Source organism: Mustela erminea, chromosome 9 (genome assembly GCF_009829155.1).
Source record: "Mustela erminea isolate mMusErm1 chromosome 9, mMusErm1.Pri, whole genome shotgun sequence".
Taxonomy (NCBI): domain Eukaryota; kingdom Metazoa; phylum Chordata; class Mammalia; order Carnivora; family Mustelidae; genus Mustela; species Mustela erminea.
Genome location: NC_045622.1, coordinates 5,070,315 through 5,096,299, shown reverse-complemented (window position 1 = coordinate 5,096,299; position 25,985 = coordinate 5,070,315). Strand labels below are relative to the sequence as shown.

Genomic DNA, 25,985 nt, shown 5'->3' with positions numbered 1-25,985 from the left:
GCTAGAGAGAATTTCAAAGATACTTGTCTCAACAGTGAAATTTTAGGGTGGGCAGCCAAGCCTAAAAAAGTTAAGCAACTACTCTTGATCTGTTAGTTGCAATTTGGTGGCAAGAAGCCACATATCCTGATGTTTAGGCCACCATTTTCCAACTGACACGACCAAATAATTGGATTTCTGTGATGGAATCTCTCTTCATAGCTCTCAGATAGGAGGGAAAAGGGCAAAATCCAGTTCTTTTAGTCTGTGGCCCAAAGAGTAGATCTCAGTTTGTATACAACTGGAGGGAGGAACAAACAGCTCCTGTGACCTCTGAGATTTCCTACAATATCACTGGATGCTTTCCCTGAGAACTTTCTTTACAACTCAGATGCTGAAACCAGCTGCTTTCAGATATATTTGCTACTCTCAAGGAACATGATCTAAATATGAATCATCACAGGCACCAAGACCGTGGCTAGAAAATCTTCCTAGTGACATAGTATCCTATTCCCTGAGTGATGCCAGAGGAATTCTTTCCACAGCTTCTTCCTCAGAAGAGAGGCAATAGGGCATAGTGGAAAAAGCTCTGCTTTGGCTACCGCTGAAGTATTCATCCTGACTCAGCCATTTGCGGGCTGTGTGACCTATGATAAGCAAAATAATTTCCCAGAGCTGCAATGTCCAATCTAAAAATGGAGATAATGTTATGTACCTCCGAAGGTAGTGAAAAAGTAGAAATAGTACATATAAAATACTCTAATACAGTAGGTTCTAGATATTATAACTTATAACTATGACGCATAGGTTGAGTGTGATTACTAGAACGGAGCACCATCTCTCTATAAGGTAAGCTTGTGAGATTTACTACCCCACCAAATCCTACACATGAATCAGAGCATGTGTGTGTTGGGGTGGGAGTTTATAGGAGAGAAGGCAAGAATAAGAAATAAGATCTGCGGTGCCTGGGTGGCTCACTCAGTTAAGGGTCCATCTCTTGATTTGGTGCAAGTTATGATCTCAGGGTGGTGTGACTGAGCACATGGGCTCTGCGCTGAGTGGGAGGGGAGGGTCTGTTTTACTCCCTCTCTCTCAGCCAACCCCCCCAAATAAATAAATAAATCTTTAAAAAAAATCTTATTTATTTATTTGACAGACAGAGATCACAAGTAGGCAGAGAGGCAGGCAGAGAGAGAGGAGGAAGCAGGCTCCCTGCTGAGCAGAGAGCCCGATATGGGGCTCGATCCCAGGACCCTGAGATCATGACCTGAGCCGAAGGCAGAGGCTTTAACCCACTGAGCCAACCAGGCACCCCAAATAAATAAATCTTTTAAAAAAACAAGAAAGACCTAATTTTCACCTTTTTTTTTTTTTTACTAAGGTGTTAGTATTCTCTTTTCCCCTTACCTTTCTTGTTACTTACTTTACTGAGACTGCCTCTGTAGTTTCCCCATTAGATATGATATTTGATGTAAATTTCTGATAGATAACTTTTACCTCATAAGGATAATTTCTTTTCTTTTTAAAATTTCTTTTCTATTTTGAACTAGCTAATTAAAAGAACCAGGGTATGGGTTTAGCTTTACCAAATGTTATTCCTTTGAGATTATCATACAGGTCTTTTTTTTCTCATTTGATCTGGTAATTAATTAATCTACTTACATTCCTGGGATATATCCTACCTGATCAGAATGTATCACTCTTTCACCGTACTACCAGTTAGGGTGGCCAGTAATGCTGGCGGCAAAGATTTGCACAAAAAAGTAGAGCAATAAGCAGGGCAGAGTTTATTTACTCTCCAAGGGTGGAGAGAGGCCAGGCATGGAGGGAGATGTTGGACCTATGTTTGTTAGGCTGGGCCTTTTAAGGGATTTTATGGTGTGGGTTGCGGTTGCGCCCACAGGGGAGGGTTTGTAAGAAAGGTCAACTCTTGGCCAGGTAGAGCAGGAGTAACAAGTTTCAGAGTCAGGGGCCGGGGTGGGGGTGGGGTGGAGGTGGGGAAGCCTCTGTCCAGGGCCCTTCCGGAATATGTGTTGTGGTTTGGTTGGAGAGGAATATGTTTTGTAGTTGTCTGTTTTCTGAGGATGAGAGGCTCCATGACCTGGAAAAACAAAGAGTCAGGGCCAAGTACAGACACCCTCGAGTTTTGTCAGTAAGCTTGGCTGGGGAGGGGTCTTTGAATAGAACCCTTTCGCTACCGGAGTCAGAGTCATAGCGGTTCATGAAGAGCTCAAGAAGTGGCTTCATACACAGAATTAAGGCCTTCATTTCTTTGGTTCTCACTCTTCTGTGATTTTTCCAATATTCCCTAGCTCTCAAGAGCACCTTTTCATGGTCCTTAGAAAGCTGGAGTTAGAAAGCAGGAGTACTGGTTTTGTTGTTGTTTTTCCATGCAGTTGCATACTTTCCATAGCTGGGTCTGGCTCTACAAAGGGTAGAAACAAGAGGGAGAAAACAATAGAGTTTCCTTCAACACTCTTCAGATCACAGGGACTCCTTTTCTCAGTTCTCATGTAATAAAGAAGGATTTTCTCCAGATTTTAGGTGCCTGCAACTCATCACAGCTGCTTTGTTGCAAGAGTTGTGGCTTTATGACTACACAGGGCAGGGTCAGGAGATTAATAAAAGAAAAAAGTGGGAGATTTTCTTCAAATTCACAATCCCCTACCTGGTCCTCCGACTAGAAAAGAGAGGTTTCTCTGGGAGCTAGTCTGTTGACACATGCTATGTAGTTCCAGGATTTGGGCTTGTCCTAGAGACTGAATTAAGACTGGAGCAGAAAAAATAACCAGAAAACTCACTATTTTAATAGTTGTTAGATGATTTTAGAGAAAGATATAGAGTGAGGTTTATTCATTTTAGGCAAAAGTAGAAGTGCCTGAAGTCTAGATTTGAACCATCTAACCCCCCTGACCAGATTAAGATGATACAGATTCTTAAGTGTGGCAGTGGTCTGGTGGAGCAAATGAAAACCCTCTTGGGAGAGACTCTCTCATAATTCTAGAGCTCCATTTATTTTTATTTTTATTTTTATTTATTATTTTTTTTCTAAAGATTTTATTTATTTATTTGACAGAGAGAGATCACAAGTAGGCAGAGAGGCAGGCAGAGAGAGGAAGGGAAGCAGGCTCTCCGCTGAGCAGAGTGCCCGATGCGGGACTCGATCCCAGGACCCTGAGATCATGACCCGAGCGGAAGGCAGTGGCTTAACCCACTGAGCCACCCAGGCGCCCTCCATTTATTTGTATAATTTCTGATATGGAATATCTACACTCAATTAAAAAAGGCCCATGAAGAGACACAAGAAGATAACAAAAAATGAGAAACAACAGACAATAAAGAAGACCCACAGAAAACAGACACGGACTTTGAAATAACTACTAACATGGTCAAGGAAAAAATATATAGTTATAAAGTTGTCCCTTATATTCTCTAATAGCTTATAATATTCTCTGTATCTACAACTTGGTCTTCCTTTAGAAGACTGGCAAGCTGTGGCTGCCTTTTTGTTTTGTTTTTCCCTGCGAAAACATTTATTTTTCCATTTGGTCTAGGTGTGGGAAAGGTCTTGCGCATGGCCGAAAAGCTGTCTAGTGGCTGCATTGGGAGGCTCAGGCAGAAGCTCCGACACCAGGGGGACAAGAAGGGGACACTACAGGGGCCCCTCAAAGCCTGCTGGGCTCCAGAGGCTCTGGTTGTGCTTGAGAGCTGAGTCAGGGGGCCGCCATCTTCCTGACGGGGTCACCTCCCACCCCGGAAGTGGTTCTCCGGGAGCTCACAGACACGGGGGCCTGAGCCGGCAGGGCACGCCTGAGGGCTCTGGCTCTGGGTGGGCGCCCCTCACGTTCTTGTCCAGAACCACGGTGGCTTCCAGGGCGGCCTGGGGGCCACCCCACTCGTCGGTGGAGGCCTTGTGCAGGTCCTGGAAGAGGGCACAGCCCCGTGCTGGGTTAGCGCCTTCCAGAGACGACGACGTCCTTGCGCTTCTCCTCAGGCGATTCTGACGAAGTGGCCGCGCGGTGCAGAGCCACGTGGAGGTGGCGGACACGGGAGCCCCGAGACAGGTAGGCTGGCACCCGTCTGGTGAGCGTCGCGAGTGGGGTGCACTCGGGCTCCGCCTGGCCTGACTAGTCCTGACGTATCGGGGTGTGCGAACTTGGCGGGCACGAGCGAGCGCGTGGGCTGGTGCCGCGGGGGAGGCTGCGGACCGGCTTCTTGAGGTCGCGACTGGGAAGGAGGGTGGAGGGTGGTCGGAGGCCAGACCAAGGGGCGTCTGGGGGTCTGTGCCGTCCACACCCTGAGAAAGCGGGGGGGCAGCCGGGCCTCACTTTCGGGCGCACCGCCCGCCCTTCTACTAAATGGGTTGAGTTCGCTGTATGGGAGTGTGGGGGAATCCCTTTAGAAGAAAAGAATGTGGGATGCGTGGGAGGCTCAGTCAGTGAAGCGTCTGCTTTGGGCTCGGGTCCTGGGATCCAGCCCCATAACTGGCTCCTTGCTCAGCGGGGAGCCTGCTCCTCCCTCTGCCCACCGCTCTCCCTGCGTGTGTTTATTCCTTCTCTGACAACATCTTTAAGGAAAAAAAAAAAAAGGGAAAAAAAAGTGTTACAAAGTCAGCGACCTTTCCAGAATAAACAGTACTACGGCCTGTCTGGAGTAGAGTAGACGAATTAGAGTCAGTCTAACTAGTAGACTAGTTAGAGTCACTTGTACTTGGCCCATATTTTTATTTCTAAAATTTTATTTACTTATATATTTTGAGATTTTATTTTTAAATAATCTCTACACCCGAGGTGGGGCTCAGACTCGAAACCCGCGGATCTACTACAGTCGCGTGCTCTACAGGATGAGCCAGTCAGGCGCCCCTGGAGCTAAATCCAGACTTTATTAAAAAAAAAAAAAAATTCATCTTACCCATTTGGACTATAGTCTCCAGGTTATTTGAGTGCCCTCTTTTTTTGAGAGGTAACATTTTCTTCAGAGAATGTTACCTTTGTTTGGTGATTTGTTTTGTCTTAATCTTCCCTTCTGTCCTGCCTCATCTTAATTTTGTGAATTTTCTTCTCCTATCCCTTGGAAAGGCTTAGGATTCCCCTAGAGGTGGCCCTCTTACTTGCCTCAGGTAACACTGAAAAGGGAAAAGGTTTCAAAATTTACTCAAATTTGTTGCTGCAGTTACAGAACCATCATATATCCCGGTGAGTGTCAATTGTCAATTTTAGTCAAAATTAGTTCAAAGGAACTGATACTCCAGCAGTAGCAGAATTCAGGAATAAAGGAGTTTTGTATTTGTGAAAGGCACGGTACTATGCTTGGCTCATCTTGTTCCTGGCTTTGGGTCTCCAGGGCATGAAGCGTGGCTGTAAGAGCATAGCACTGCCACGTCATGGGGCTTTGTTCGTAATGGAGGCGAATGAGAAGAGGCCAGTGTCTGTGGAGCACTGCACATGGAGTAATTTCAGAGCAACTTTCTTTGAATATGGTTTCTCTTAAGTAAAAACAGGTACATAACTGGAAATGCATCTCCCCACTCCCATTGCCTTTCTTACCACAGTGGCCAAACAGTATCTGCTGATCTATAAATTATATACTCTTTTCAGACAAATGCAGTATTTTAAGTAATTTGCTGCGTGATTAATTTTAATTTTTTTATTCCTTCTGTTTGAACATTTTCTTTACAGTTACATGGTTAATCATGGCACATGATATGATTTATGTGCTTTACATGGGCATTGCTCAGAATTTGTCTGTTCTCTCGGTTGACGTACTTCTACATCCAAGTGTCTTTAGTTAAAATCCCAAGAGATGGACACGTCCCATCTACATGGTTGCTTTCTCGCTTTCTTTTTAGAGGATTTTCAAACATGGTAAGGTGTGGAGTACTGTGAGCTGTCCTTCCATCTATTCCACCACCCCTCTTTCTTTAATTATTCCATTATTACTTATGAAGGGCTAATTTGTGATCTAGACAAGATATAAAACCTGAGTCAGAGATGCCTGGGTGGTGCAGTCATTTCAGTGTCTGACTCTTGGTTTCAGCTCAGGTGGTGACTCGGGGTTGTGAAACTGAGGCCCGCATCCAGCTACATGCTCAGTGCAGAGTCTGGGAATCTCTCTCTCTCTCTGCCTATTCTACTCGTGCTCTCTTTCTCTCTTTCACTCTCTCCACAATAAATAAATCTTAAAAAGAAAGTTAAACCCAAGCCAAAACATTTTGTTTTTTAAAAAATCAGATGATGTGGGTGATTGCAGCTATAAAATGAATGACCCCAGGGGTAGCACTGGGGAGGGAAATCAGTACCCCCTTGTTAAGGAGATGAATCCTTTGCCTGGAACAAGTCTTTCTGGAAATTTCTAGCTTTACTCCTGAATTCCCTCAAGAGTTTTGGTTCATTCCCAGATGTGTGAACAAATCCATACACAGCAGAGGGCGCCCCAGTATAACACTAAAGCCCCAGGGCCACTGAACAGCTCTGCAGTTAACTGGGTTTGTGCTCAGTTCTTATAGATCTGGTGATAGCTGTTCAACAAACATCTGGTGAGTGTTTATTATTTGCCAGGCACATATACACTTTAGGCATTTCAGACACGAAGATGAATTTGGCTCAGTTCCTGCTCTCAAGAAACTTACATGCAGCCGAGTAGGGAAGATGAGAGTATGTGTTTTAAAAATCACAACAGCTAACATTTATTTTCCACTTACTATGCTTCACACACCATGCTAAGGGTTTTGCCTTCATAGTCTCATCTATTATTCATGAGATTTCTAGAAGTCAGGTACTGTTGTTATGTCTGGCACCACACTGTGAGCTGTGCTGTAACTAAGAAATAAGAGTGCTTGGGAAGAAATAAGAAAGACTTAAGTCTACCGAAGGGAGTCGGAGGTGAAAGAAATAAGACAGTGACATTAGCCTTTCCTGAACTGTGAGCTGCTTTAGTGGGCGGACTATGTTTTATTCAGTTTTAAAACTTTAGTGCTTAGCCTTCGATAAATACCTCATGATCGAAAGAATGATGTTTGAGCTTGATCTTGAATGATGAGATTTTTCACAATATAGGAGAGAGGAAAGGGCCTTCTAGGCAGCGGGTACAGCATAACAAAGGCAGTGAGATATGACTGTAAAATAGGGCATTTCAAGTACTTTGGGATGAAGGAATATCAGAGTACAAGGTAGGGAGTGGGAGGAGAAGCTGGAAAGTAGGTTGGTGTCTCAACTGTGCTGTGTAGTAAGTCACCATAAGCTTTGTTCTGTGACAGATTACCATAAATGTAGTATTTTAAGCAATCAGTATTAATTATTGTTTATGAGGGTACAGGGCAGTTGGGGGGTTTTGCTGTTCTGGTCAGACTTGGCTGATTTCATGTGGGCTTGGCTGAATTCAGGTGGGCTTGGTTAAAAGTCTGTGGTGACCAAATGGGTAGACTAGGGGCTGCTTTGCCTATCATGGCAACCACACATGTGGTGGTTGGCTGGATGTTGGATGGTGAATCAAGGTGATTGGGCCTGTCATCATTTAGTAGGCTAGCCTGGGTTTATTCACTTGGCAGTGGGAGGGTTCTGAGGTGAGTAGAAGTGGGCAAAGCCTCTTGAGACCTCAGCTTGTAATTGGTCCTCTGGCATTTCTGCCACTTTCTATTGGCCAAAGTTAGTCACAGGCCAGCCTATATTCACAGGGTGGGGAAGTTGACTCCACCTCTTGTTGGGAGCAGCTACAAAGTCAAATTGCAAGGGATGGGGATACAGAGAGGGGTGAAGAATTGTGGATGTGTTTGCACTCAATCTCTTGCGGTAAGATCAGATACCAGAGGTTATCTCCATCTGAGTACTAAGTGTGGACATTATTTTATAAAAATGGGAAGCTCTCAAAGGCATGACATAGATTTGGGTTTTAGAAAGATATCTCTGGTAGTGGTATGATACAAAGTTTGGAGGGGGAGAGATTGAAGGCAAGATGCCTTTGAGGTAGGCTTTGGTTTAAACAGAACCCACAACCTTAGTTCACTCCATCTAGTGAACAAGACCACCTCTTCTCTTTCTGTACCCACCAATTCATTTTTCATAGAGATTTTAGGGTTTGAATTTAAATTTAAATTTGTATGCCTATGAATTAACTTCGGGCACCTCTGACTTTCTTGTCTATGTGAAATTTCCATCATTTCCTTCTCAGTGGTTGTTCCAAATGCCTTGAGGATGAAATACTGTCTAAAAGTTATTTTCTTACATAAAAGAAATACAGATTGGGCACCTGGGTGGCTCCGTGGGTTGAGCCTCTGCCTTCGGCCCAGGTCATGATCTCAGGGTCCTGGGATCGAGCCCCACATCAGTCTCTGCTAAGCGGGGAGCCTGCTTCCCTCTCTCTCTGCCTGCCTCTCTGCCTACTTGTGATCTCTCTCTCTGTGTCAAATAAATAAATAAATAAATCTTAAAAAAAAAACAAAAACAGAAATACAGGTTGTGAGGGATCAAGGAAGATTTTTAAGCCAGAAGTAATGTGATCATAGATACCACTTGGAAGGTGAGTTTCACAAGGAATAGTAGAATAGATTGATGGAGGAATATTGTAGTAAGGTAACCAATTTGGAACCCGTGGAGATAGTTCATGTAGGAATTCATAAGGCCCAGTTTAGACAGGGGATGGAGGTGGGGGATGGGAATTGGGAGTGGGAAGGGAGGGATGATCTGGAGGGTACTTCTACTCAGCTGGGGAGAATGTCTGCAAATAGAGAACAAACTGATGGTTTCAGTGGGAAAGGAGCGGGGGGTTGGGGGGGTGGGGGGGATGGACAAAATGGGTGAAGGGCAGTGGGAGATACAGGCTTCCAGTTATGGAATGAATAGTAAGTCATGGGGATGAAAGGCACAGCATAGGGGATATAGTCAGTAGTACTGTTTCTTTTTCAAAGATTTTTATTTATTTATTTGACAGAGAGTGAGTGAGCACAAGCAGAGGAGCAGCTGGCAGAGGGAGAAGCAGGCTCCCCGCTGAGCAGGGAGCCTGACCTAGGACTTGATCCCAGGACCCTGGGATCATGACATGAGCTAAAGGCAGACACTTAACTGAATGAGCCACCCAGGTGCCCCTAGTCAATAGTAGCGTAATAGCATTGTACAGTGACAGATGGTAGCTACACTGTAGTGAGCATAGCATAAGGTATAGAGATGCTGAATCACTGTTATACACCTGAAACTAATGCAGCATTATTTGATAAACTATGCCTCAATTAAAAAATAATATCAAGTGAAAATAAAAATGGTTGATAAATTAGACCTCATTAAAAATGTAAAACATGTTTTCTCCAAAGTTACCATTAGGAGAGTGAAAAGATAAACCACTGAGTGAAAGGTGTTTTCAATATGTACATCTGATATAAGATTCACAGAATATATAAAGATATGCCAATCAATAGGAGAAATTGGGCAGGGTATTTTTTTTTTAAGTGAGTTGAAGTATGGGACAGGAATTTCACAAAAATATTCAGATGGCCAATAAACAAATATAAAAATAGTTAATATCATTTGTTATTAGAGAAATCTAAATTAAAGCAAAAATAATATGTGCATCTGCCAAAATAGTTGAAAATAAATGAATGTAATAATATCTAGTGTTAGTGAGATATAGAGAAACAACAATTCTCATATACTGCTGTTATGATTTAAAATTAATGTAATTACTTTGAAATTAATAGGATCACTTTGGAAAATTCAGAAAGCTATATGTTGGTTTTATGTGCCAGCAGTTTCACTCCTAGATAAATACACTATATCAGTGAATGTATATGTACAATAAAAGCTTGCACAAGAATGTTTATTACAGTACTCTTCCTAATAGACCAAAATAGAAAACAATCAAAATGTTCATGAATTGTAGCATAGGTAAATTATAAAATTCAAACAATGGATTATTATGCGGCACCGAAGCAGAACAAAGTATTGGAGTATGAAACAACAGGTATAAATCTGACAAACATAACCTTTAATTAAAGAGGCCAAATACAGTGGATTCCATTTCCTATATTTCCATTTATATTAAGTTTGAAAACAGGCAAACTAATAATCTGGGTTGATAGAATTCTGCAGAATAGTAGTTCTGTTTATGGGGGTTATTGACTGGACAGAACATAAAGGAGCTCTCTGGAGAGCTGGTGATACTTCCTTTCTTGATATGAATGATTTCATTGGCTATACATATGTAAAAATCCATGTTTTATACATTACTATATTATACTTCAATTAACACTTATACCAGAAAAAAGTGTAAATCATCCCAGAGGCCAGATGCATAATGACAAAAGCACCACCTTGTTTTGGAAATATTATGGCAAATTTTCCACAGTGGAATTACTAAATACTAAATGGCCTAAACAGAGGTTACTCTTGTGTTAGACAATTGTACTGTTAAGCTTAGAAAATGATTAAGTTCATTTTTTATACAGTCACAGAAAGATTAGCGGGAACTTGGAAACTGCCTTGTTATAGGAATTTGACCAGGGAGAGGAAAAGATGGTGGTAAGTTCATTGATTAATGTCAGTCTTCAGTTCCCACTCTATCTCCAAGGTCACCATTTTATAAAAATTAAATTTTATTGCTTAGAGAGTAATAGCTAGTCATCATGGAAAATGCATGGGATTTTCAAGGCTTTCTGGAGGAGGTAAACTTGAGTTGAGGCCGACAGTAGAAGTTAGATATAGACATGAAACTGACTCTGCCGTTGGTACTAAGTGTGGGACCCAGGGCAAGTTTTTACCTTCTCTGAGTCTCAGTTTCCTTATATATAAAAAGATGATTGTGCCTACTTGATACATTGTGAAGGGCATAGAGAATTGTTTGTATAGTAGTCAGTACATAATGACAATAGCAAATAATTATATAGCATTTACCAGGTGTTGGACATTATTCTCATTTACATTATTACTTAATTTCTCAGGTAATATAACTCATTGAATCCTCATAACAATTCTGTGATGTAGATGTTTCTATTATACTCATTTTGCATATGAAGAAATCTAGACCATAGATGTTAAACAGCTAGCTTGTTATATAGTATATAAGTGGATAAATGAGAAAAGAAAGAAAAAAAAAGAATTTTTTTTTTAAATTAAATCTTGAAATTTTTTTTATTTGGGTGTAGTTGCATATATCTTTTTGAGTTAGCATTTTTGTTTTCTTTGAATAAATACTCAGGAGAGGAATTGTTGTATCAGACAGTATTTATATTTTTAATTTTTGGGGGAACCTCCATAATGTTTACCATGGTGGCTGTACAAATTGATACTCCCATCAGCAGTATTACAAGGGTTCTTTTTTCTCTACCTCCTTGCCAACACTAGTTATTTCTTATCTTTTTTATTTTGGCCATTCTGACAAGTGTGAGGTGATAACTCATTGTGGTTTTGATTTGCATTTCCCTGATGATGAGTGAACATCTTTTTATGTGTTTGTTGGCTATCTATATGTCCTCTTCGGAAAAAGGTCTATTCAGGTCCTCCGTCCATTTTAAAATTTTTTTTTTGGTGTTGAGTTGTATAGGTTCTTTATATAGTTTGGATATTAACCCCTTATTGGGTATATATTTTGTGAATATATTCTCCTATCCAGTAGGTTGCTTTTTGTTTTCTTGTTGGTTCCTTCACTGTGAAAAAGCTTTTTATTTTGATGTAGTCCTAATAGGTGGTTTTTTTTTTCTTTTTTCTTTTTTGTTTCCCTTCCCTGAGACATATATAGAAAAATACTGCTATGGGCAGTGACAGAAAAATTCCTGCTTGTGCTCTCTTTTAGGATTTTTATGGTTTCAGGTCTCATATTTAGGACCTAATCTGGAATTTTAAATAAATAAATAAATAATAATAATTATTATTATTATTATTGAAGGAAGAAAAATGCCTGAAGCACAGGAAACAGTGTGTAAAAGGACAGGAAGTAAGAGAGCCTAACATTGACTTATGCCTAAGACTGGTTTTGGCGGGATGTTATTGCATCATCAATCAAGTTTCTCTGTCTCCTATACTAGAAACTGACTCAGAGTAACTTCAGCTAAAGGGAAATTTTGGCAGGTTGTTAGGGGACTCACACAACAGGAGGCTGAACAAACAGCTTGGAAATGTAGAACCCATAAAAACCCATGGAAATCTCAGTAGGCATTTTGGGGAAGGAACTGTGTGGTGAGCAACATTTGAAAAGAATAATCCCCAACCCTAACTCAGCTGAAGCTGGCTCAAATTCTAAGTCCTCAGGATGTGTCTTATTGTTCAGTCTTAGTTACTTGCATCACTCCTGGCCCCTACTCCCAGGGCCAGGAGGAGGATCTGAGCCCTTCATCTTCTGTTACGGAAAGTGGTTTCCAAAAATTTTCTTCTAAGAAAACACACACTGGAGGAAAATTAGTTCCACAAGAAAATTGGGGTATTATTAGAAGGGAGATGCATATTGGAAGCTAAACAATGACCTTATCTACTACGTGTATTAAGAGAGCAATTAAAGTTGATACTTGGCTGCCACTTCCTGTGTCATCAAACAGGTTAGTGCTCCAAGGAGAAAAAGACATTTGATTATTTTCCTAGTGTCAAAAAAGAGTCCTTATTACTGTTGGAAGATTTGAGAAATTTCTGGAAAATGGTGGTAGCCAAGAAATTATTCTTTTCATCATATGTTTGGAAACAGATATGTATATCTCCCTCATCCTTAGCTCTGACCTGACAGTTGGCTTGGTTTTTTGCTCCTCTTCCAGCTCTCTGGAGAAGAGCTGCTGCTTGGACCAAAGGTAAGGTGGATGAAATACGACAGAAATTATATTTTTTGCTATATATCGGGAGGTAGAGAGAAAGAAGAGAAGAGAGGGAGTAACAGTGTGGGAGGAGAAAGAGAGAGAGCGTGAGAAGGGGAGAATTTTTAGACACAGAGGAAAGGTTAGAGATCATTAAATTTCTTTATTTTATGTATGAGAAAACTAAGATCCAAAGATGTTCTGGGGTGCCTGGCTGGCTCAGTTGGTGGAGGGTACAACTCTTGATCTTGAGCTCCGGGTTGGATGTAGATATACTTAAAAATAAATAAACAAACCTAAAAAAAACCCCAAACCAAAAAACCCCAAAGACATTATGTGACTTGCTCAAGGTCAAGCAGAAACAAAACTCACTCCTGATGTCAACTCTGCTTTTTCTATTCTAGCACAAAAACAATGAAATAAATTCTTCCAGATTTTTTTTTGTGGTTTGCAGCATGATTTAGATCAGTAAACTATGCAAGCTTCCAAACTTCCAGGGATTATATTCTTCCCATTTCATGGGAAAATCTGGCGCAGTTTCTTTCCTTCAAGTTTCCTATACCTTAGGGCCAGCTGTTTTCCTTCTCCAATTTATATATCAGTCGGCTACACCTCGCCTGCGTGCATTTGGTCATATCACAAGGGTAATTATGCTCTCATTTCATGAGCGGTGTCTCCTTGTTCCAGCTCCTTTACCTTTGCCTCAAGGCCTAGACCTCTATCTACATCATTTAATAGTATATCAAAAAATGCGTGAATTGAAACTTACTTGGTCTGATTTGCAAACCACCTTTGTTAACAACTTACTTCTGCCTTTCAGTACTCTTGGCCCTGCTGTCTGGGATCTCAGGCTGCTAGTGTGCTTAGTGTAGCAACCTACTGAGGCAGCAGCCATGTATCCGTCTCTTTCCTGCTATCTTCCTGAGCAGAGCTAGCCCATTAATATGTCGGGTTTTTCATATTATTAGGCATAAATGGAGATGGTCTGTTTCAGATACCTATTGCTGCATTATAAATCACTATACAACTTTATGGCTTAAAACAAAAAGCATTTTTTATTTCTCATGAGTCTGTGGTGGGGTGGTTCTGCTGATCTGGGCTGAACTTGGCTAATCTTGGCTGGGTTTGCTCATGCATCTGCACTTAGAGGGCAGGTCGGCTGGGTTTGGTTGGGTCTAGGATAGCTTTAGCTAGGATATCTTGACTTTCTTCCACATGGGTTTTGATCTTCTAGCAGGGTAGCCCAAGCTTGTCTTCCTGGTGGTGGCCAAGTTCAAAGAGTGGAGGAAGAAACCTAAAGTTTCTTTTTCAGGACTGTTTGTATCAGGTTTGAGATTGTCCCATTGATAAAAGCGAGGTATCAGGCTGAGTCCAGAGTCAGTGGAGAGAGCAGAGAAATCAGAGTCAGGGAAGCATAAAGATTGGGGCTACTAGGACATTCATTCTAATACAACACCCAGTTAAAGTAACCTTGAAATTATCCAGGCTGGTTGCTTGTTATGTGTATATTACACATGTACTATTTAGGCGCATGTATATGTGTGTGTATAGTTTTAATCCAAAGGAATAATAGTAATCGGAGTAGTGACCAATGGAGTACAAATGCCATTGGTTATTATTATTATTATTTTTTTGCCATCTTCTTCCATGTCCCTACTTTTTGCAAAGGATTTGTTTAAGACTGAGTGGCTCCTCCCCTACTCTTAGTGTGTACAGTTTTGGGAGAGTGGCACATGACCACATCTAGTCAGTCAAAGCACCACTTCCCTCTAGTAGCTGTGATGCACACACATCTCAAGTTGGGCTAGTGACGAGACTTAATGTGAGGTCTTTATCTGGAGCAGGCTCCTCCACCTAAATCCTTGCCAGGCCTGTCCCTCAAATTAGACAGTGTGGAAGCTGTTTCATTCATTGCCTCTGTGGAGCCAAGAGGTGGAGACATACTGAGTCCTCGTGAGAGTTTTTGAGCTGCTAGGTCCAAATGTATTTGAAGACAGGACTCATTTTTTTCGTTTAAATTTTCTCCCTTTATTTAACTGAGTTAGAAGGTTAATACATACAAAGTGCTTGGATCAGTATCTAGCAATAAAAAGTGCTCAATGTGTTTACTGTTATTTGTTTATATCAATTTGAGTTGGATTTTCTGTCATTTGTAACCAAGTGAATCTTAACTGATGCAACTAATGAGAAAATATGATGAAAAAGAGAGCCCATTTACAATAACAACAAGGAAATAAAAAATCGATATGTATTCATCTAGGAAGAAATAAGTGACCTAAGTGAAGAAAATGATGAAATATTATTGAGGGACTAGAAGAAGATTTGAATATTGAAAAGAGACAATAAGGGGCGCCTGGGTGGCTCAGTGGTTTGGGCCGCTGCCTTCGGCTCGGGTTGTGATCTCAGGGTCCTGGGATCAGGTCCCGCATCGGGCTCTCTGCTCAGCAGGGAGCCTGCTTCCCTCTCTCTCTCTGCCTCCCTCTCCATCTACTTGTGATTTCTCTCTGTCAAATAAATAAATAAAATCTTTAAAAAAAAAAAAAAAAAAAGAAAAGAGACAATAAGAACCTGGATTGGAAGATACCATGTTTTAAACAGATGAAATTTCCATAAAATAATCTGCAAATTTTTCTATGTTTTGGCTCCTTCTCCTTCTCCTGTACCCTGATATTCCTCTTCCAACTCATCCAAATGCGTACTGTATTCCTCCTTTAATCAGGGACCAATATTTTTTGATTTAATCTTTCTAGTAGTTTCTGAATCTGTTTCCTCTTCCATATACCCACCCCCTCAGTTCCAGTTTGGGTCCCATAATTTTGTTTCCTAGACTACTCCCAATGTCCCATCAGTCTTGCCCCTTTACTTTTGATCCTTAAATTCACCCTCAAGTCCCAGCTTTTTCTCGCAGCCTTTGAGGCCATTCTTATCCCGTCTCCCTGCTCTCTGACAACATTGAACTGCTTGTCATGCTCTGCCCAGACTGTGGTCTTTTGAGTTTAGTGCCTTTGCTCGTGTTGTCCCCGGTAGTGTTATCTGCCACTGTACCTACGATCCAGTGCCAACCATTCATTGCACTCACCTCACTGTGGTGTAATGGGCTGTTGACCTGTCTGTCTCCTGACCTGACCTGCAGGTACAGGAGCATGTCAGCTTTGTGTCCCGGAGCCCAGCACAGGGTCCTCAGTGAGTATCTGCTGATGGATACATGAATGAGTGCGTGGTTCACTAGCTCTTTGGTTGCACAGGAAAAGAAAGCTGAGTCTTTCTTCCAGGAGCATTCCACCTACGTAACAGGGCCATATGCAAGTCTGTAGCAAGGTGTATGATGCTGCTGAGTGGGAGAAATAAAGAGTATTCAGGGTCAAACAGTGAGATGAAAACGAATATGGTCACTTGGTGCTGAAACTGTCATTCCTTGTAGCTGTGCTAATAACAAGACATAAATATTCATGGTGCCATTATTCAGAGACTTATGAAGTGTTGGCAAAGGGTGTGCTGTCTGGAATTTTTGCTTCAGTGCCTGAAATTATTACTGACAAAATTTTTTTTTAAAGAGGAAAAACCAACATACTAATGGTCTCAGAGCCAGTGAGATAATAAGAATCTCTCAAGGTAATGGCTTTGTGAAAGGAGGGGTCCTTCCTGGCTAGGACCAGCCCAGGGGTCTGCCATCTGACAAGGCTTTTACTGGGAGTATTTATTAGGCTTGGCTCTCACTACTTCGGCAACCTGGGCCTGTGATTTAAGACTGTCCCCTCTTTCCTGCCAAGGAATATGTGCATATGTTTAGATTTCCAGAGCTATTCTTTGTCAGTGTTATATTGTTATTTACATGGAAACATTTATTGCTTCCTTTGGATTATAAATACCATACAAATACTGGAAGAAAATCTGGAAAATATAGATGTGTATAAAATAAAAACAGCTTCTCCCATCCAAAGGTAACCATTTTTTTCTTTTTTAAGATTTTATTTATTTATTTGACACAGAGAGATGACAAGCAGGCAGAGAGGCAGGCAGAGAGAGAGGAGGAAGCAGGCTCCCCGCTAAGTAGAGAGCCCGATGGGGGGCTCGATCCCAGGACCCTGAGATCATAACCTGTCAGCAGATCCATTGTCTGGTGAGGGCACTCATCTTGGTCTGCTGATGGCCATCCTCTCGTGTGCTCAGGGAGAGAGAGGATGAGAGAGAGAGAAAGAGAAAAGAGATTCTCATGTCTCTTCTTATAAGAGAATCTTATAAGAGAATATCCCTGGATATTACTCCTATCCAGGGATCCTTATGACCTGATCACCTCCAAAGGCCTCACCTCCTAAGACCATCACAGTGGAGATTAGGTTTTCATTGTATGAAGGGAACACAGTGTGCTGAGGGGACACAGACATCCTGTCCGTCACGGTCCTCCTCCTTTTCCATGTTGCACTCCTGTCTGCACTTGTGAGCAGATGACAACAGAACATGTAGTCCTTCTTTGTTTTCCAGAGTAAGTTGTGGGAAAACAAAGGGAATGTTTGATTTATTTCTAAACCATTAACAGCTGAGGCTTAGGCTTTGTCAGGTTTCAGTGGAGACTGACTGGATCGATACCCTCTAGAGCAGTGCTTGTCAAACTTAAACGTGTACATGAACCAGCTGAGGAGAGTGTTACATGATTCCTGTTCAGTAGGTCTGGAGAGGGGCTGCAATGATTCATTTCTATCAGTGCTCATGCTGCTGGCCCAAAGACCACATTTGACAAGCAAGGCGCTATTTAGACAATGAGGTCTGTGAGACCAAGGATACTGTCTTGTGTCCCATTTTATCCCCAGTCTTGGCGAGATGCCTGGCACAAAGTGAGTTCTCAATAAATATTTACTGAATTGAATCAATGGGGGACACTGGCTACAAGGACATATTTTATAGCTTAATTTTCTTTTAGAGTAATCTCACAGCCAAAAACCTAATGGATAAATACTAACCATAATTAAACATGTCTTTAACCAGTACTTTGGAGTTTCCCTAGCACTTTAATTAATAAGAGCTTATTTGACTTTTACTCTTGACAATAATCCTCTGAAGTGGAGCTGTCATTATTATTTTTCTGTTATGGATGATAAAAGCAAAGTCACAGAGGACAAGTCATTGACCTAATGAAGGCTAGCAGCAGGTATGCTGCAATATGGGTCTTCTGACTGCCAGTTTTTTCCTTCTGTTACTTTGCAGAAATAGTAAAAACTCAACCAAAAGCAGATTATGTAACTGTTAGTATCATACACCTAGAGGCTGCTGATGTCCCTCTTCCATGTTAATTGCTACACACTTGGCGCAGAAGAGCTAATATATTTAAAATGTAAGTGTATGGGTGTGATGTGATGAGATTTGTCAAAAAAGAACTCAAAAGCTCTCTTTGGGCTCCTTGACCCAACTATCTGTGCCTGAAGGCTCTTTTCTCTCCCTTCGGAAGGGGTTGTATCTATGCTCTCCTTCCATTAGGACCAGAGATTTCCTTCCCAGGGGCAACATCCCACACACCCCATGGTCTGCAGGGGTGGACAGCTGGCAGCCAGATCCAGACTGCCTGGGTACTAAGTGATCCCGTCAGATCACCACCTCCCCATGGTTGCTTTCAGGCTTGCCCTAAAGCAAGCAAGGGCAACAGGAACCTGGGGTTCTTCACCCGAACTCAGACCTACAGTGTGTCTGGCATAGCACACAGGCCTTGGTATGCCTTGGGACATGGAACATACTCATATATTCTTTCCTCTTGCTAATCCTTGATTTAGAAATGTCCCTAATAAAGTCTTGTGATGCTGTGTAATGCATCTGAACTATTGTTATGGTAGGTGGCAGTCTTAAGGGACCTCCCTTAACCCACCTTGCATGATGGAGAGGGTTCAGCTGTTGCTTTACAAGCTATATCTCAGCTTTCTCTTCTCTGTGCCACACTTTTCTCATTGCTATAAACTTTATTTGAGATAGAGATAGAGAGAGCACGCCTACACGAGTAGGGGGAGTGGCAGAGGAAGAGAGAGAATCTCAGGCAGACTCCTTGCTGAGTGCAGAGCCAGACATGGGTTTTGATCTCATGATCCTGAGATCATGACCTGAGCCAAAATCAAGAGCTGGACGCTTACCCAGCTGAACCAGCCAGGCGCCCCACCATAAACTTTTCATCTATAGCCCCTTTGCAAATCCAACCACAGTGCCAGGTATTTAAAATAAAATAATAGGAAGGCACTGAGTCAGGATTTTATTTTTTGTAACCTTGCCCTGCCCTCTGTCCTAAGCATCTGTGTGAGCATATTGCAGCCCAGGATCAACAGGACCATGGAGGAACCTCACTGAAGCTTCCCACAGCGGAGACTGGAGGTGGTGTCCTGGCTTCCAGGACTCTCGGGGGAGAGACAGATTAGGAGAGAGAGCTCACAATCCTATCAAAATTGTTCTTTGTGTATCAAGGAAGAAATTCTAACCAAAAATGAGGGAATTCCTGAGGGACAGTATGACAGCATTTGTGATCTGCAATATATGAATTCATCCTAAAGACACCTGAGCAAGAACTGTTATTTGTATATATATCATCACTTGCAGGGTAGGTTATGTACTTAAGTTTATAATCCAGCCTGGGCAGTAGAGAATAATTCCAGGTAGGGAGCAGCATGATGATTAAAAGTCAGGGCTTAAGGGATTCAAGATCTAGCTTTGCCATTTACTACTTCTTTTTTGTACCTCTTGACCACCTTTACCCATTTCACCCAGCTTCTACCACCTGCTCTGGCAACCACAATATGTATCTGTATCTGTATCTGTGAGTTCAGGGTTGTTTTGTTTTGTTTTGTTTTTTAGATTCTGCATGTAAGTGAGATCATAAGGTATTTGCCTTTCTTTGACTTATTTCACTTAGCATAATGTCCTCAGGTTCCATCCATGTTGTCACAAATATCAGAATTTCCTTCTTTTTTATGGCTGAATATTATTCCTGTGTGTGTGTGTGTGCGTGCGTGTGCGCACACACATGCATGCATGTTTGTGTATGTAAAATATATGAATAAAGAAAACATGGCATATGTATATATATTTCATCATTTGATGGACAGTTGAGTTGTTTTCATGTCTTGGCTATTTTAAGTATTTTAAGTAATGCTGTAGTAAAGTTGGGGTTGCAGATACCTTTTTGAGTTAGTGCTTTCATTTTCTTTGAATAAATACCCAGAAATGGAATTGCTGGATCATAGAATAGCTCTATTTTTAATTTTTTGAGGATCCTCCACACTGTTTTCCAGAGTAGCTACACGAGTTTGCATTCCCACCCATTGTGTACCCAGGTTCCCTTTTCTTCACATCCTCACCAAGATTTTGCTGTGTGAGGTGATATCTCGCTCTCTTGAGACCTGTGAAAATATATTTGACTCTATGAGCCTGTTTGGCTGAAAAACAAAGGAAGCAGTTTCACTTTGTATGCTTTTGGGGAGATGAACTAATGCAAATAAAGGCTAGCATGGTCCTGGCACATAGCATCAGCACTCACTACAGTTCAGTCTTGAAATGGACTCCATACTAAGACCTGTGTCATTCTAGGACTTGATGTTGTACTTGATTCTGCTTTTCTGCCATTTTGTTTCCAGATTATAGCAGTTACTTTAAGCTCCCTGAAGAGTTAGAGGCATTACTTTGATACAGTATGTCACTGAGGCTCAAAGTTTCCTAGGTATGGTTATGGGTCTAGCCGACATTTTTTTTTCCTGTCCCCTTTTCCTTCTGTTTCTCATGCCTGATCCCCACATTTCCCCAACTCTGGTCTGCCCCTGATATTTCTTCAGTTTGGTTCTGGCCCCATCTGTTCCCAGATGAAGATAATTTAGGGCCATGGAGTTTGATTGCTGGGTTTTGTTTCCCTATGCTGACTTTCTATAAATAAGCCTAGTCTATTCATGTGAGCTTCTCAGATAAAGCTTGTGCCTCTTATGGGTCTTTAAGATGTTGGGTAGTATCTTAGATATCAAAGTGTCTGTATCCCTGTGATGTACTTCTGCCAGAGGCTTCAATTTGAATAAATCAGGTCGCATGAGTCCGAGCTGTGGGTAGACGGTGCCTACTTATGTCTGTTCCTTGGTCTCTCTCAGGCACCTAACATTTCAGTTTCCTTATACTGTCCCAGTTCACACTGTTGTTCTAAAGAAATTATTAACAATATCCTCTTTTTCTCTTAAAAGTCTTGAGCCTTGGAAGATATATTGTAAGGTCATCCTACCTTTTGAAATAGGTATATATTTAAGTTTTAAATGGAAAAGATGGTCAGTTATCAGACAAAAACTTTTTTCTGTTACAATAATAAGAATTGTGATAAGGAAAGTCAAATGGAAGTCACAATTTTCAAAAATGATGCTTCAAAGAGTTTTCTTTCTGTAGCATATATAGGATTGTGTTTTTATCATAGCAAGCAGTGTTTTGGAAAACTACCACATAATTTACATTTTAAGTGGTCAACACTTGTTCCGTGGAATAAAGATAAGCAAGCTAAGAATGCTCAAGGGGAAAACACATACACATTACACATTTTTTCTTGCTTTTGAAACCTTCTCCTCTTCTTTTTCTCACCTCACTTCATGTTACTGGGTAGAACACATCTTTCACAAAGAGGTGTGAACACGAAGTCTAATAATACTCAGAACTAGATGGAGCTGGCAGTTTGTTCGTCCTACAATTGTGCAGCCATGTTAGGATACAACAGGGAGAGATGCAAGGAGCTGGGAGGGAAAACTCTCAGCTTTGTTACCATCAACTGTCTCTACCTGAGCAGAAGAGACGTGAGCTGGTGTAAACGTCACATACTATCAAGCCACGTCAGTGACACGGGGCCGTGGCGGATAGAAGGAGACAGGGTGCGCATACGGCTGACAGAGGCTGTACTGACTGCGCAGGGCACACTCACAGCTCCCAGGACTGGCCGTTTGGCAGGTTCACACGTTCTCACCCTGGAGAGGAATCTATATTCTTGTCACTCCTCACAATACACATGACGTGTTCATCAACTCCTTCCCTTCTCCATTCTGTCGAAGGGCACAGGGCTGTACTAGACACAGTGCAAAATGCTGCTACCTGGTATGCAGCTGAGAGAGAAAGTATAGCACAGTCCTGGAGGAGCTAGAAGGGACAAGGAAACAAAAGGCATCTTAATGTTGCCTTTATCAGTTGTCTCTCAGACAAACCAGGCTTTATAGGAAGTTACAAAGAGGAAGCTGAATCTTATTCTTTCATTAAAGCACCATCAGGCCTCAAGATTAAATAGAAGAAGTCTCTCAGACATGACACACTCTAATTTACACCTGGTTACTCTGAATGATGGCGTGATTTATATTCAGCTCTAGGTTGTCTGTCTTTGACATTCTACCCACTCACATATTTGCATTTTCAGAAGCTGTACAAGCACAAAAATATTAAAATGAAATCCACTATACGTTACAGTAGGATGACATGTAATTTATTCATATAATGACAGTTAGGCAGTACTCAGACTTCATTTTAGTAAGCAAGTGATTACACAAATGTCTAATAATACTAAAATTGATAGTCAGAAGGTATAAAATACCATGGGTATGAAATGCCATGGTAAATACTATTCAACAGACTACAGTCATAATTCCAAACTAAATCATGGTTTTTAAAATGATTTTTAGCAGTTCTGGAATGATTTGATGTTTTTCCCCTTCCAAGCAATTTACTTTTTTCACTGATACAAGACAAGGTCACTATTTTCAAGAAATATTACAGAAGGACACAGTTTAGGTCCCTCTCTTGCAACACATTTTCTTGCAAATTGTTTTTTGATGTAACCTCTTGACATTGAAAACAAACCAGTCAGCACTGGGTTCCCCAAGCAAAGATGCTTGGATCAGAACAGTGCCAGGGTATAACTCTGAGTTCAGCAAGAGGCAGGCAGTGAAAAACCTTTTGCAGCTTGAAGTATGCATACTTCTTTTCTGAGGCTCCAAGCATCATAAACTTATTTAGGCATCCAAGCCAGTAAAAATATGGGAATACAATAATTTGGTGTCCATATGACTATGACACGGTTGCAGCTGGGGAAGGATACAATATAATTCTGTGGTTCTTCAAACAAAAACAGCACCTACCTAAATCTGCTTCTTGTAAGCCTCGTTACATTTTCATGAAGCGGGGCTGTGTTTGCAGGAATGGTTTGGCTTATCGTGTGTCTGTCTGTCTTCATTATTTGAAAGTCATATACTTTAGTGGAATGAGATCCAAGCGTAAACCTGGCCTGAAGAGCTAGCAGCAGTAGTCATGTAACAGAACAATAAATTAAAAGGCTTTCACAGAACAAGATTCATCTAAATCTCTTACATACAAAATACAGCTAGAGAAATACAGTTCTTCAATGCTGAATTATGAGGGGGAGGAAAACGATCTAAAAAAATAGAAAACTCTCTCCATACCTGGGTGTCAAGGCAAATGTAACACTGCATAATGCCACAATATGAACAGTCACTGGATGACAGATCCTCCAAATAGTGGTATCTGTGGATCTGGTAATTATGACCAAGAGATGAAAATACTGTACCAAAAGGCATGCATACAATCACTGTGCATTCAGTGTGTGAGCTGGGACCTAAGCAGGGATCTAACACGACAATGAGGCAGTGTTCCGGGGTATCTGTTAAAACCAGCATGGGTGACTACATGTTGATTAAACCTTCTGAGGCAGCAAAGTGTGGGCACAGTGCCATGTCAGGGTTCTGCAGCTGTCTTATGATCCTCTTGCGGAATTTCTCCCGCACACGATTGAATTCCATTATGTCCATGGGGTCCTCTTCAATCCAAAACTTATGAAACTCATGCATCAAATAGCCTGGTAGAGATAAGACAGTGGTAAGAATGCAGGAAGAATGCAGGAGGAAAAAGAAGTCCTTAATCACATTCAAAATCACTGAATGCTGAAAGAGATGTCAGACCAAATGACAGCAACCACGGAGCTCAAAGAAGAGATCAAAATGCATCAAATACTACTGTTAAAGTTTATTCTTTAAAACTAGTGCAGTAGACGCTACCAATGTGCAGATTTTTGCAACTGGTCTTGGAATTATTGTCACTCTTCCCAGGAAGACAAATCAGTCCTGCCATCTTTTGAATATGGATCACATCTGGAACATAATCTGAAAGGCCAACAGTGACTACTTCATCCTTCCCCTCTTGATTAAATTAACATAATGGTCTGATTTTTCAAAATTACTCCACTCAGCTTTTTTTCCTTCTTGATATTTGATTTAAGTAAAGTTTTAAGTTACTCTGACAAATCAAACAAATGCATTCTGACAGTTTATTATGAGACAATACAAATTGTAAATCAACTCTGAACAACACAGACTGGTCAATAAACTACATGAAATTGTTAATAAGACCTTCTTGCTCTGAAGCATAATGTCATATTCAAATACTTCTGTGTCTCAAAAGTGTTATCAATGAATGATCTGGATTGGAAACATTTTTGGAATAAATGTTAAGTATTTGAATTTATTCACTGTGTTCTGTTTCCCCACTCTATACCCTCCCCCACCACACATTCAGAATTGAAATGTGACTAGGTTTTAAAAAACACAGTAATAGATATTTGTATGTACTAAACCCATTACAAGTTCAGGTGTCTCATTATATGTTAGAACAAAACATTTAAGGAAATAATCTTAGTTTAAAAAACCAAACATTACAGAAGCTTTTCTTGGTTTTAGCATTAGAAGGAGCAGAATATAGGAGATGGATTCTGAAGCTGGAAACCTGGTTTGAATCCTAGCTCTTCCACCTCCACAGGAAGGAGTGAGCAGCAGAAATGATAAGGGGCATGGGGAGAGAATTTGGGAGCAAACATTCTCAATGCTAATAGTAAAAACACCAAAAAACAGAAAAACCCCATTTGTTTTTCTATTAATTAGCTACTCATGAGAAAGCTTTTAACATAGGTCCATAAACATGTTTTAAAAAATTCTTACCATGTCTCACTGTAATACAGAATTAGAAGTGAAACTCCTTCCCACCCCCAACACACTTCCAGATACTGGTCTACTTCCACAAACATACCTGGTTAAATACACTGTTAAATATGCTTTACATTTTTAAGTATATGGTCTCTATAACTATAGAAAGAAAGGTAGTAAGGAGAGAGAAAACTTATTTTACTTTTATGGGGGTTTGACCATTGCATTTTTTTAATTAATTTCTTTTCAGCATAACAGAATTCATTATTTATGCACCATACCCAGTGCTCCATGCAGTATGTGACCATTGCATTTTTTTAAGGATTGGATTATCTTTGGGCCCTCTAAGCATATTAACTGATGTGTCTGTTTTTAATATCTCTTGATGGGGACTTACAGCAACCCTCACTCACATGCCTCTGGGCCACACCCCAGGGCCATTGCTACTGTTATGGGTACCGTCAGGGAAACGTCAGGGAACTTCAAGGAAGCCCCAGATCACAGGTATCAGCAATCCCAGGGGCTGTCCAGTCCATCTCTGCTCTGTCTGGTGCTGGGAGTCCCGGAGGCAGCATCCAGCCTTGAGCTCTTCTGGTGATAATACTGACATTAGCCTGTGCCATGGATGTGAAGAACCTGATTCTTCAAGGGTTTTTCCTCACACTGGGCCAAAATCTTTTATCCTGTATTTCTTGGAACAAATTCAGTCCTTTTCCAACTCAGGTAACTGAAATATCTCTTATGCCCTGAGCTTCTACCTTTTCCAGTTTAAGCATCCCTGTTTCTCCTCACCATTTCTCATGTGCCGTGACTGGGAGTCTACTTACTGTTATTTGGGGTTTAGTGCACACCAAGAGGAAGTAGTTTCCTCTAATCTCAGCACCTTATTCAACCAAAAGAACTCAGTCATCTGTCCATTTCAGTGACTGTGCAAACTTCTAAAGTATCCCACAAATGCTGTGGCGTACTTTCTGAGTGTCCAGACCTCCCAACCCAGATTCAGCTGCAGTGCAGTAAAATGAATCTCAGGCCACTAAAATTTAAGATCCATTGTTCTAAAAGATGCCCTCTTTTTAAGTTCCCTTGGCTTTTTCCTAAATATTACATTTTTTATGGTTTTAAGTAAAATCTATGACCACTTACAATTTCTCCTTCCAAAGCTACATAAAATACATAATTTTCCTGACTTGGCCTCTAAGCTCAAATAAACACACTTGAAATGTTTTGTATATAGAGTCGGGCTTCTAATACTATGAATTAAAATCACACATGGTGAATTA

General features: G+C 41.1%; 1 protein-coding gene across 4 annotated transcripts in view; it reads right to left on the bottom strand.

Moving 5' to 3' along the window:
* Positions 1-22,183: 22,183 nt before the first annotated feature.
* ELMOD1 (ELMO domain containing 1) overlaps positions 22,184-25,985 on the bottom strand; it is a 62,684-nt gene continuing 58,882 nt past the window's right edge. For all 4 annotated transcript variants that reach the window (XM_032359022.1, XM_032359025.1, XM_032359023.1 and 1 more), the window contains one exon: positions 22,184-23,585. In XM_032359022.1, the coding sequence (XP_032214913.1) occupies positions 23,413-23,585 (173 nt within the window). In that variant the 3' untranslated portion in view covers positions 22,184-23,412. The remainder of the gene's footprint in view (positions 23,586-25,985) is intronic.